General features: G+C 37.6%; 1 protein-coding gene across 1 annotated transcript in view; it reads right to left on the bottom strand.

Moving 5' to 3' along the window:
• The window catches only part of LOC123005591, a 28,964-nt gene that overhangs the window by 3,221 nt on the left and 11,428 nt on the right, over positions 1-14,315 (bottom strand). The window contains exons 2-3 of the mRNA XM_044399402.1: positions 12,182-12,241; positions 1,867-1,941 (exon numbers count right to left, since the gene is read on the bottom strand). Of these exons, the coding sequence (XP_044255337.1) occupies positions 1,867-1,941; positions 12,182-12,241 (135 nt within the window). The remainder of the gene's footprint in view (positions 1-1,866; positions 1,942-12,181; positions 12,242-14,315) is intronic.

Genomic DNA, 14,315 nt, shown 5'->3' with positions numbered 1-14,315 from the left:
GCAAATCCCTGGAATAAAAATAGTTTTTGTGTCGTCGCGTATGTAAAGCAGTCCCAATTCTATTAGGTGGTTTCGTGAATAGCGTAGTTTTTCAGGCGTGCCCTGATCTCCGGTTTAATTGCGGTCGGATTTATCAGCTTGGTGCAGCCTCGTGTCCTTCATATGCATGAGAGAGGCTCGAGAGTTTAATTCTTCGCGACAATAGAGGCGTCGAAGTTGGCTAAAACCGGGAAATACACTTTATTTGATTAAATGCATGTCTGGGATAGAGAAACCGCATTAGTGCCGGAATGCAAGAGGCAATAAAGACTCTCTCACATTGGAAGAGAGAAAAAGAATTCAAGAGAAACACAACAAACGTTTTAAATGTCGCATACTTGCTCACACTTTTATGTGCTCTTAATTAAGTATACGTTTTAATGAATATGAAGGTTCTCCTCGATGGCGGGACCTTTCGCGGTAATAACGCACTTGTTGGATATTTTACGGCCTCGTTTGCTGCACGATTAATTGCATCAAATGTCGGAATAATTAGCAACGACGGTCACTTTCTCTTCGAGCTGATTTATGGCGGCGAGAAAAATTATACGCTTTGTGACCTTAACGACGCTAAACTAACCCCCATATGAATAATTTAGACGAATTTGTAACTGCCAAGCTGTTATTTTCAATTAAAAGTGATAATAAATGCCGGACTCGCGACCCGTTTATTGTGTAACACTTAATTAAAAATTATGAAAGTTAATTCACTCGAAATGTCAAGAATATGCCTAATGGTAGCTCTCGAGAGATGATACGAGCCATGCACTTTCAAATGAAGGAGCATCCATCAAAAGTTGCCTTTTAGAAAAATTAGACTCAATTAAAGATAATCACTTTGGTATTTAAGTCAAGAGTTGGGCAAGGAACTATTTCCTGTACAAATACAATATTAAATAAATAATTTTGAGACTAGTTTTATTTTTATTTGATTCCTGCGTGGCATATAAAAACGTAATTGCAAAAATTCTCTCATTGCACATCGAAGAGAGGTAATTCTGTGGACCTCCCGCCGTAATAATTACCATAAAGTACCCCACGAGCTCATTACACGTGATTTTTATATCTAAGTTTGCATTCCAGTTTTTTTGCCATAAAGTACACTAAATGGATATTATGCATTCCGATTTTTTAGTACGAAATATCTAAGTACGGCTTTTTCTTTGCCTTTATTGTCTGAAATCCTCTTGCTGCCGGTGTTTGTCCCCGTTTTGCATATTCAATTGTCATTGTTTCGACGCGTCTCGAATGCAGATAACAGCTTTTGCATCTCAAAGAAAAGATTAATAGATTTAATTTAATGTTGTCTAGTTGGAATGGAGCGAAGGGTCTGTTGGAGCACAAGCTTCGGTGTTTATTAAGTTTGCGAGGGTATAGTATCGGAATTTTAAGGAGTAGAACAAGCACGTTAGATTGAAATTCACGTCTTGCCCTCTCGCCACTTCTCTAATAAATAACCGATATTTATGTTCCGTGTAATTAAACTTTCATTCTAATCCGGCCTTAGTTTTGTATCTCCCGATGTATCTCCGGGGAAACCTCACGATTCCCGGATTTTAAAGCCGGTAATCTGGACGGAATTAATCAATAATTCAAACAGTCGCGTTGCATGACAATTCTTCATTATGGGAGTCCCGGTGAATGCTCCATTATGTGAAACGATACAATGCGAGCCATTATATTTGGGCAGTTACATCCGAGAGAAACTCCAACTTGTTACGTTCCGTTTTAATTTATTTTTACGCCTTCGGAACCCCATCGATGATTAATGGTCGCGTCCCGCACGGATCTCTTCCGAGACCCATCCTTTTAACTTTATATACTTACACAGATCTCTTTCTCTTCGCACATGACCCCCCACACTTGGAAGTTGGACTGCAATAGCTCGCAGTTTTCCCAACACTGAAACACAAAAAATTCGGTTACAGACGGGACATGGTTTAGTTTTATCAGCGCCAACTGCGGCGCTTAATGACGAAAGTGGATATTAAACGAGCAAATAAACAGAAACACATGACACGAACTGTACACATGTTGGGAAAAAATTACGACCTCATCACCGCAACAGGCGCACCATCTCACCAACAATCATTACGGGACGGAACACCCAAATCGAGAAGAAACCGAATCATGGAGACGACCAAAAGGACCAAGCCGCAATGCAATTTTATCAATAATTCCATCAACGGAACAAATTGGAACGAATCACTGCCCTCGATAGCCATTATCAACAAAGTTACCGAAACTTTTCTTTCCTGAAAAGACGACAAGATACGAAAATCACTTTATTCAAACCGTAAACACACTGTTAGACAAGGATACATTTGCAGCTAATTTGATTAGATGAATAAAGAGAGAAAATAACAGTCCATAGTTCAGAAACGATGGATCGGGATGTTTCGAATGTGTGAACGTACACAATAAAGGCATTATTTCTTCATTTTCAAAATCTATTTGAATGAAAATAAAGTAAAGCGATTTTTCTTAATTCCCCAGGCTTCGTTCAAAACGTGTATAATAAAATAAAATAGAACTCTTTCTTCGCATTGCTGGTCATTTGCCCCACAAGGGCGGAATGATCGTTGTTTTATGACTTTCAATCTGGTTGTTTGACCCATTAATAAAGCAGTAAAATAATTGTAAGTTGTAGCTTTTAATTTAATCGTTTTATGCACAATACATCTAAGTGAAGTGAACGATGACCGTAAATCGAGTTTATTTCTTTAAGAACTGGTTTTCAACGATCAGACAGTCTAGGCACTAGTATTTTCTCTCGGTAACAGCTCTATAACACACTATTCTCGTAGAACCTCGGTGAGTTTTGAAATTACAAGAGAACCTTAAGTCGTGTCAAATTATTTTTGTTGTATTTTCCGAGGATACGTTTGGTAAAAAATTCTGTTTGCGATCGAGATAAATAAGTGTTGCAATTTGAGTAATTCGCGAATCCGCCTCGTCCAATTAGTCGTCGGTCTTTTGTACTTGTGTCAATTAAATCCGTTCCGCGCCTCTCTTTTGTGTCAATGTCAGTCTTCGGCTGTTGTATCAATAATATTTTGTTCTTTCTGTCACAGTCGTCTCGAGTAACGAGACGAAGAATGTCGGACCATTCCACATTGTTGTTACAGAGAGAAATAGAATCACCACGTCACGATTTTCACGGTTAACTATTAAATAAGATGATAAAGTATAAACGGTATAAGTCCCGACTTTGAGGTTAAAACTTGGCTGGGAGTATAAACTCAATTACAGAGTGTCATCAGCAACAATGAAGAAATCAAAACCACACGAGATTTCTATGCGAATAATGGAGACGTTTAAGTAAATACAGAGTAATGAAAGGTTCGATGAATGAAACTACCGTGAAAAATGCACCAGAACCCAATGACAACCACAGCCTCTGTAATTTGAATCGGGGAACGGCTCTAGATAATCTATTCCATGTATATGATTATCATTATTACATATTGTATTGTCGCCTGGCTTGATCGTTTCCGATGATACCGGAGTCGCTTCAAGACTCGCATGATTTACCCGAGTATTAAATACGGTAGCGTGGACGGATTTCGCTGCGGGTAACCACCGATCCAATCACACACATTGTGTTTAAAATTGAACCATTACCAGACGCAAAAACGTAAACACACCCATTGGAAATATGTAAAATAGAGCAATAAGCTTTCCCCCAACGAGTTCACAAACTCACTTTCAACGATAAAATGTTTGAGAGAATTGAGAAAATATACTTATAGATTTTAATAACGGATTGCATGAGTGATGAATTTCGGAACAAAGGAGATAAATACTTGTGTTCTAATTGGAGTCGAGGCATTTAATTGAATTACGCTCATCTAATAATACCCACATTGTTTCAGAGATTTAAGTCGTCTAAAAAGTGTAATTGAAATGAATTATGCCCACATGCGAAGCGACGTCGTGTCCGCCCGCAACATTCCATCTTGGTCGTCTTCTCGTGTGTGTAGAGGAGCGATCGATTACGTGAGTTATTGTTTCTTTAATACCGATCCAACAATCAATCTTTCACACATGAAGAGGTCGTGAGTCCAACGGAGAAATTAATCATTCAACTTTAGTTTATATTCAGTATGTAAAAGCTACCTACTGATCGTTTGACGGCTTCACGTATGACCCAAGGGGGGCTATCTTTCTATAATGACAGACCAATCCATGATGTGTAATTCGTTTTTTTTAACATCTACTGGAGATTTAATTAAATTCCTCGTGTCACAACGACTTGCGCGTCATTTTTCCTCGATTCATTCAATCCGGTCCATTTCATCCTTTAATCCGACAAAAACCTAAACAAGATTCGATTTCGCAGTGTGAAAGATCGAGGCGATCTCCTCACCTCGAATTCCAGCAACTCTGACACCTTTCTATTCTATCTTTTTGGGTCTTAACGACTATTGTCCAGACGACACCTGGATTTCTATTCAAACTTTGTTTGGCACAAATAACCAAACTGAATCGGTTTTCGAAAACAAGCCGTCGACCAGAAAATTGCAACCAGGTGTGCTGCAAGGATAATTGTGGGCATTTTGCGACAAATTGCACCCAAATATACTGTCAGCGTGTTTAAAGAAATTGGGCAATTCAACGGAAAAAATGACAGGTAGCGGCAAGCAAAATCGCCTTTGTAGTGGAAAAAATTAATGGTATTGCTTTACTACCAAAGTGAATAATTTTCAAGTAGGTTCGCCCAAATCAGAACCTCTCTCTTGTTCACAGATCGAATAACACGAAGCAATTAATTTATGTGAGCTATTCTTTACGGTTCTACAATAACGATTTATTTCCCACAAAACCGTATACTCCTCTTATCTTTGTCATTAAAGTTTATCGGTAATTGTAAAATTATACAAAAGGGAAGAAATCACAATATTCCGTCTAGTTGTTTAGAGATGTTATCGTTGAATTTCGACAAATGACTTCTCGGTGGAATGGTAGAATCGTAATTCGCGTTCACCAGTCCGTCATCAAAGACCAACAAAGTTAAATGAATTTCTGGTGTTGAAATTTGGAGTGGATGCATTGCGGTTCCCATAAATCTGTCTTGCATCCGATGAAAACCGGGGGCCAAACGCCATTATTTTCGTTCCACAGTTTCATTTCGAACAATAATTGGATGCGTTTTTAATTTAAACGTACTCGATTCTATTTTAAATTTAATGAATCGTCCGCACGCTTCGATTTTTACTCCATAAAAATTTATTCGCACCAAAGCTCGGCTTTAGAATCCATTAGAAGTTACAAAGTTGTGACATTCCTAAACACTTTTTTAACAAAAGCTCGCAGCACGAATTCATCATTGCCGTTGCATGTGGAACTTTAACAATTAAATTTTCCATTATTCGGTTTTACCTTTTTAGCCCGGCACTTACTCATCGCTTAACGCATTTTCTGGCCCGTTTCGTGCCAACAATGGCGGCCTTTTTTCCAAAATCGCACCAACAAGACGGATTGCCACGAAAACGCTCTTTCACTTCGACGCATCGAGAGACTCCTAACAGCCGCAATTTCAACCAAATTACGCCCCCGACCACTCGAGAATTTTTCCAATAATTCGTCACGATTAATACTCTTTTTATGTGCTGGCTGTTTTAGATGCACGTTCGCGATACGCTCAGACACGGCATAAAGGGGGTACCGGCCACTATAATAGCAAATCACTCCGGGGCCATTTTAGCTAATTTCATGATTTATAAGTATATTACCGATACAACAATGCATTTCGCATCGCCAGGTTTTTAATTATCTTCTCCGTATGCACCGTTTGGACCCCTCAGGGCGGCATCCCAACTCGTAGTGTTGATTTGGAATTATTCAAAATTTCCAAAAAGCCCATTTCGACGTCTGAGTGCTTTAGTTTGCTTACATCATGACACATCACATATCGACTCTCCCAACGAAAACTATACCTAGTAACTCATAAAAATTCGTTTCTAGTACGATGGCTTACGTAGGGCCCAAAATACAAACCAATGATAATTTTTTTTTGAACTATTATTACCAAAATATAGACCCTTAGCAATTTTCAATAATATTAAACAGTTCTTCGATTTTTTATTAACAATCAAAGATTCAATGCAATTTACTACAGTTTTCGTTGGGTCTGTCGATATGTTTAAATTAATTTTTTTTGTGTTATCTTTCCGAGAATGAAATTGTATGAAATCCGTATTGTACATATTAACATAAGAATTTACAGTCATTCACTTTAAAGTATTATATATAGTAAACGAAATGGTTCTGCAATGTCTTGCGAACAGTGAACAAAAATTAACAACACAAGGAGTGCAAAAATCAATTATCATTCCAAAATAGTGTTGAAATCTTCTTAAAAAATAAATTTTGTTTATTTATATGAAATGTTTGCAGACCATTTACTACTCAGGGTATACAGGGTTATTCATAAATATGAAGCAATATTTGAACCTCAAAAATAAGCTATAAAATGATGTTAATTTAAATAATAACTCGTGTCCTATCTCTACTGATAAGAATTTTATAGCCCTCGGAATGTGGGCATAGAAATTTGTTTTTTTTGTAATAACTTGGGAACCATTTGACCAAATGTAATGGTTACTTGCGAGAACATACCTTTTAAACTAGTAATTACGAAAACCGGAATCATCTACTTAATTTCCGGTTTCAGCAATTACTGGTCATATTTTCTATGTTTTTTCGTTTTTTTTGGCCTCTTAACATTAATTTTTTTTGTCAAAACAATAGAGTAATCAATTTTGAATGCATAACCTTTTATACCTCTAAAATGGACCGTTTTAAAGATATTTTAATTTAAAGTGACAACTACACAACACTGAAAGCAAAAAGTATGAATTTTGAAAGACTGATATCCACGACAATAAATGACCATAGTCACATATTTTGCTGTCAAGCATCTGTCAACTTGAGATTGTTAGACGATTAATCGAAAATATTTAATAAAAGATTTTAGTTCAGACTCGAAACATAACTTAGAATAAATCCAAATGGATCTCGTAGTTATTTAATTCATAAAAAATTCACAAAAATTTATCGTCAAAGTTAACAGATGCCTGGCAGGGATTTATGTAAACATGGTCATTGGTTGCCGTGGATACCACTTATTCAAAAGTCATATTTTTCATTTTCAGGGTTGTGCACCCCTGACTTTAAATTAAAATATCTTTAAAACCGTCCATTTTAGTGGTATAAAAAGTTATACGTTTTTTAATCGAAATTGATTACTCTTTAGATTTAAGCAACAAAAAATTAGTGTTAAAAGGCCAAAAAACAGAAAAACAGAAAATGTGACCTGCAACTACTGAAACCGGAAATTGAGTAGATGTATCGTATTACTATTACTAGCCTAAAGAGTATGTTCTCGCAAGTAACTATTCCAAATTCTATAATATTTGGTCGAATGGTTCCAAAGTTATTACAAAAAAATAAATTTCTACACCCACATTCCGAGGAATGTAAAATTCTTATCAATAGAGATCGGACACGAGTTATTATTTAAATTAACATCATTATATAGGTCATTTTTGAGGTTCAAATATTGCTTGATATTTATGAATAACCCTATATTTACTTAAAAAACAAAGTGATACGATAATTATCGTAGAGTGTGTATTTTGGGCGAATTTGAAACAAAAATAGTGACAAATAAAAAACCTAAATGCACTTTATTTGATAAACCCTAGTAGAATAAAAATCAATTTTAACATTGGTTATCCTTGCATGCAGATTGTCCTATTTACATGTAAAAACACGTTTAAACTTAGTTAACACTGTTTGACATTACCGTTACAAGATGATATTTCAGTGCAAATAATTTTTTTAAATTAAAACGTTGAAACTTCCTCTTTTTTAATTTCCTTACAAAACAAGTTCATGTAAATAATTAGGCAAAAATAAAATTTTTGGTGCAAGTGTTTAATGTTTAAATAGACTTCGTCCTCTTTAGCTAGCTGAGGGTTGATGAAGTCGGCCAAAATCGCGGTAATAACTGCCGATAAATACACTTGTCGCTCGTCAGGGGTTGTTTGTAGGGCGTCCCGTTGGGGTTTGAGCATTTCGGGGCGCCTCACCGGGACGAACCTGAGAATTTGACAAAAACTATTTGTCTTGATGTCAGATTCGTCGTTGTGTTTTTATCGCGTCGCGTCTCTGGAGAAATTGCAAACGTCGATTTATTTTTTTCAATTTGCGGTTACGACGCTTTCCATATCATTCCGGAGTGATAAGTGGAGGGTTTATAAAGAGTGTAAAAAGAGTAGCACCAGATTGGCCCCGATGCAAGTACTTTCTGATATTAGATATTAGCCGGCACTCGTCGAGGGGAACGAAGAGCAAAGTCGACCATTGTAAGGGCACTCATTGTTGGTAGGGTTGTCGACGTGAGGATCGGTGTGGATTGTTGTACTTAGCATGTGACTAAACCTCCGTATCGCCGAGGCGTTATCACGCGAGGATATGGGATATCCTGGCAATAAATTATCCTGAATTGTATATACGGGGGACTTTACCCATTCCAGACTTCATTATACCATTGACACATGCATTTGTCATGCTTAGGCCAGCCGGCACGCAATAAAAGATGCACACATTGGGATTAAAGCCCGATCCCGAAAACAATAAGGGATCAACAGGAAATGCATTTATTTAATTATACAGATGGATGAGTCGGGGCGGTGCGACCCTCCGCGTGATTCATTTCCACCAAATCTCGATTTCGTATTAAGATATCAAAAGTTGAGCTACGGTTCCCACAAGTCCGACACTGGAAAATATGAATTTATTGCACATATCTATGGTGGGTGGCACTCCTCATGCTCCTTGGACGGATCGCGACTGCTCACGACTCGTGAGATATCGGCATTAAGTAATGACCACAACACGATCACGGTCACTGTAATTTGTTGAACTCGATACCTTGACTCGATTTAACCAGCTACTAATAATGAAGAAGTAATAAATAACACCACCAAATTTTCGTAGCAAAACTCGATATATCAAAATGGAGGTTTCAGAGATAATTAAATTGGCAAAGATCGGATCGTTTGATGGGGCAGAGTGCACCAAAGTCGTGGTTGTGCCTCTCAACATATCTCGATCTAAGCCAAGCACGACGCGAACCTTCACAATGCCACTTTTGTAATTACAGAAACTTCCACTAAACTACAGATAAAATATCGGAGATACCGTAACACTGATCTCTAATCAGCTGATAGTTGGATGAGCCAAGAACCGGCTCTCTTCAACCGGAAAACTCGCCACCATTTGTAATTACGAGGGAGAGACTCAAAAGGTCATCGATGGGAAGAAATCAAAAATTCGATATAATTCATCTCAATATTTAAATAATAAAAGGTCACTAAACTTGAAACAATACCATAACGTGGGAGGTGATGAAAACAAATGGTACATTTTCGGCCTACCTTCAAGGCACAAAAACACATTTTTTAAGCGCGAGCGACCATCTGCTGAAATTTAGTCAAAATTAAGGAAGAGAAAATTCGTTTTTCGGTTAGACGATCTATCATATTTTAACTTGTCATCATTACAAGCCGATTTATGGCAAAAAATTTCAAATTTCGAGAGTGCTTATAGAGTGACAAATTACATACAAAAATTAGTATTGGTATTCCACGTCGTTCTTTTATTGGCCCCATTAATAATCCGGAATTCATTTAAATAAGTAAATTAATATTTATTATGCAAAATGAGTATATTAATTTTATTCCAACCTTTAGAATTTATTACAGAGAAAGAAATTCTTGCGTAAAAAAGTAGCGCGTGAATGATTTAGAACGGCTGTATAGTCGGCCAAAATGCCACAAATTACTTTCGGTGAGGTGTATCGAACTGATGAACAATCGAAACATTTCAACAAAAGCTCGCCCCGACAAAAACTCTCCCTCGAATTCGTCTTCAACCCCTCCGAGACAACTCTGGCGTCTGATTGTCGGATGAAATGAAAATTTTTCGTACTTGTCGCAAAATTTGCCGCTATAAATCACACCGAAATATACAATAAATTTGTACAAACAACAATTTGGAATATTTATGAACAACTTTATTGCCTCGTGACGTTTTCCAGAATTATTATTTACAACCTATCGTCCAATTCAGTAACTCAATCTGTAACTCCATAAAGCAATAAAATTCAAGCCCGGTCAGTTATTGTAATAATGTGATAATAAAAAATATTTAGTTTTCCACCCCCTGCAGTAGGCTAGTGTCACTTTTATTGCTCGAAAAGTCCCGTATTTAGTAAACGCACCCGACAGGAGGGCCATCCCCCATAAATTTATTAGGGTCTCTCTATACACTAAAAATTTGTCATGTTTACGACCCGCACCAAGTTTACAGGAAATATTTCGAAATTACGGACCATTGTTTCAAATATATGGGGTAATTTACGAACAAAATTGTATAAAATTTTCTAGTTAAACCCATCAGGAGCCCCTGGAAACGGGTTATAAGTTGTCAATATGACTATAAAGGACTGGCAGCTCGGAAACATGTTTTCTCTTTAATTGGTTAATGAAATTTCGCAATTAATTCATTGTAATAAATAATCAATAACTGTAATCTGTCTTGGCTTCTAGTAGTCAATTAACTGATTTTTATCAACATACCAAGAGTGGTGTAACTGCTCTGTCATAATCCACTGTAAAAATTTTAGACATTTCTATTTAGATTTCAAGGTCACGATCTACTCTATTTTTGCTACCAGCAATTAGTGTTTGTTATTTTTGAACCCGAATACAAGGAATATTTGCTTGTACAAACACCAATACGGAGTCACAACACGTCAATAATGATAAATAGCCTCATTACTAGACACTTGCAGATGTGACAGTTTTGGAAGTGAACATGTGCGGCATTAGAGCAACAATGGATGGAATTAACTGGCGACCATTTGGACGTTATGATCGTTATTTCGTGATTCATTGCAGAAACTGCTGACGGCGCTAAATGAAAAATTATATAAAAGTCGTTTCAAATTGACAGTCTATTTGTTATTTCAGCGAATAAAGCAAACAAAATTGTAAAAAAAAATTCCAATTTTTGACAAAACTCAATTAGTAATAATGAACGTAGACGTACAATGCGCATCAAATCCGACGATTCCAGAGCCGGCATTAGTGCAGTTTCGTTATTAAAGTCATAAATTGCATGTTGGCTGCATTTGTCGGCCCGAGGGCACCGTACGTGACCTAAAAATGCACCGTCTGAAGATTTCGATCCGCGGTTTGAGGAGACTCCATCCAATTCCGTTGATAACACAGCCTTAATAGTCTCGTGACTGGAGCTCTGATATAAAAACGTCCTAATAAATCGTAATCGGCGAACTTTAAATAGGTACCCCGGATGAAAAATGAGATCAAATACAATCAATTCGCGGTTTTCGGTTCGAGGGTCGCACATTTATCAAGGCCCTAAGTGCCTCGACAGTGAAACAAATTTCCGCGATGCGGTGTGTGTGTGACAGTCCCTCGACCGGAAATATATATTTTTATTTTGAAGATTATTATTGATGGGTGAATGGAGAAATTAATGAAGTTTTGTGAGGATTAAGCAAGTGTAATGGTTGTTTTTGGTGTTTGCCAGCAAATGAAATATCCGGCTGAAAGCCGATAGCGCAAGCTTTATCGAAAACAGATGGTGTTAAATGAACTTATCCTCGAGCAAATGAAATTATAAGGTGGAGGCACAATTACAGAGTGTTACTTAAGCGGTTCCGTCGCTACTGCAAAAAGATCGAATCGATAGTGGCGATTGTTTCCTAAAGTATATAGTGTCTAAATAGGAGTGGACTAATCTGGCAATTTATCTGATTGAGGACGCCACGAGCTACCGGTTCCGTTATGACACGAAGAAGAAATTAATGAATATGGGCGAAAAAGTACCAGTGTGAAAATCGGACTCGAACCGAGGAGGAAGAAACTATAACAAAAACAAAACCGGTATAAAACATCACGTCCGAGACGGGAAAAATCATTACTGGACCCAACAGAGGTGAAAATTACGTTCTTCGTGAACGCTGCCAAATGCCCGGAGCGGATTTTACAACCCGAAATTTTCGGTATTCACTCATTCGAAGAAATTTTTTTCACATAATACTCACCATGAAACAATCGGGACCTTGCAAACACATTGACTCTCCATTAGGGCCGTCGTTCGAAAACTGCAACAAAAAATTAGTGTTTAAAATTGAGCAAAAGTGAAACTGAATCTTCCACGGAACAAGTCACCCGGAAAAAACCTTGTCTCATAAATATTTTATTGCCAGTTAAGTATGTAATTAGCGTCTCATAGCGCGCTCTTGTGATCGGATAAGAGCTAGAGCGCGGATTATCCAGATACCGATCTAAATGGTTTGAGATGCGTCGGGAGAAATCGTGATTACACCCAGAATTTGGAATCCCAGTTCTCTAAGCCAGCTTATACGAGCTTAGAACGAACTAGAGGGATTGTTTTGCTTGCCTAACACGAAACGTAATACCGAACAAACAACGACTTTCACGTATTCTTCCACGCTCAAGGTATTTGAAAAATCTCTACCTCTTACAATAAAAAACAAAACGTCTACAGGAATTTGACTATACAACTACGAAAAAATTCGACGAGGATTCGCTTTGAGCGCTGCTTCCGAACCGCAACACCTACGACACTCGGACCACTTCCATAAATATTCAAACGCCATAATAATACCTTAAATATTCATTACTTATTATAAACATGTCACATAAATAATCTTACATTTATTGGAAAAAGCAGACGGCTTCTGTAAACATATCCAGGCATTGCTCCCTAATTAATATCTGGGCCGTTCACTCACAAAACACTTTTATTGTCGATATAAACAACCAATCCATAGCTACATTTAAAGACCTAATCCCGTACTTTGTGTGTTTATAGTTCGCACAGAACAATAAAATCAAACAGAACTCCGCATTTATGTCTCATGATCATCCCTTTAAAAAATCTTTCCAAGGCAAGGCGTGAGTGAATCGAATTCGACTCGGAACGTCACGATTCGTAGTGGCTCTCCCCTATTATAATTAAACACGTCTGTGAGTTTAATCAGTGCCGAGATGCAATGTCCTCATCCTTTTCGTCGTGGTAGGTGTTTGTTGGTCGAACCATTAAAGCGATCGTTGCATGACCATCTACGATCGTACGCGCCATGTCATTGTCGTGAGAAGAGCTTTTAATTGTTTTTAGTGACTTTGCCGGTGCATAATTACACACCGACGAGGCTTAAAAATCTATATCACGTTCCGCGATTTTCACCGACATCTATTTATTCGCGGCGATTAGCCAGTGTTGTGCAAGGAAGAAATGTAATCGAATTATTTACTTGTAAGGACATAAATCGACCCCACGAGACTATTCCGAGGAAAACGAAACAAAAAGGACGCCTTCCTGTCACGCACTAGGTGGTAAAGGGTTTTCAATTGAAGAGTCTGAGTTTTTAGATCGACAAGTTTGTATGGTTTTTACGCGACATTAATGACCAAATGAAGATTTAAATGTGCCGATAATGGGCAATAGCATTCGCATCAATAAATTTTATTGACAAATTTCGGTTCAACTTTGTGCACAAAGCCGTCCTAGGCTTTTTTAACAGTTAAATCAGCTGTTTATGGGCTATATTTTGTGATTTTCAAGTTGTAAAACTATTTAATGTTTCGCTAGTAGCACTTCCGTTTCATATTAGTCAAGACTAATTAATAAATAACGTTGCCATTAAAACTGACGGAAAATATCACATCAGTAATGCAAACAATTCGACGACCACAGAGCCATAAATAGATTTACGATTTGGTTAATTTCGACAGTCCATTTAATATTACAAAATTATGACCTGAATATCGATTTGTATAGTAGTGTTTTAAAAGGATTTTGAAGCAGTTTTTATCCTTTGGCCCTTGGGACCGCTTGGAGAATTTGTAGTGTTTTAAAACTGGCTTAGATAGTGTCGACCCTCGAGCTGATAAACTGTTTCGATAAAGAAAGCGATGGGGACAGATTTTGGGGTCCGTCTGCGTATTTTGGTAAAATCGCTACCATCAATCAGTCATCGAGCGTTCGTTAGGGGGTGTCCTTTATGTGAGGGTAACTGACCGTGGTCTTAATTCGTTTTATCGCCGTGACTCACCTATGGATGCAGAGTTTCTGGCCCGGTGCCAGTTTAATATCGTGCGCCATGTGCATCCATCGAGAGTAAACAATCTGAGCAAGGCAAACGATCGGTG

The sequence above is a fragment of the Tribolium madens genome, unplaced genomic scaffold, assembly GCF_015345945.1.
Source record: "Tribolium madens isolate multiple individuals breed KSU strain unplaced genomic scaffold, Tmad_KSU_1.1 Scaffold_20;HRSCAF=117;Tcas5.2_LG4, whole genome shotgun sequence".
NCBI classification, from domain to species: domain Eukaryota; kingdom Metazoa; phylum Arthropoda; class Insecta; order Coleoptera; family Tenebrionidae; genus Tribolium; species Tribolium madens.
The sequence above is the reverse complement of the archived record's forward strand: the minus strand, read 5'-3'. Positions and strand labels throughout refer to the sequence as shown.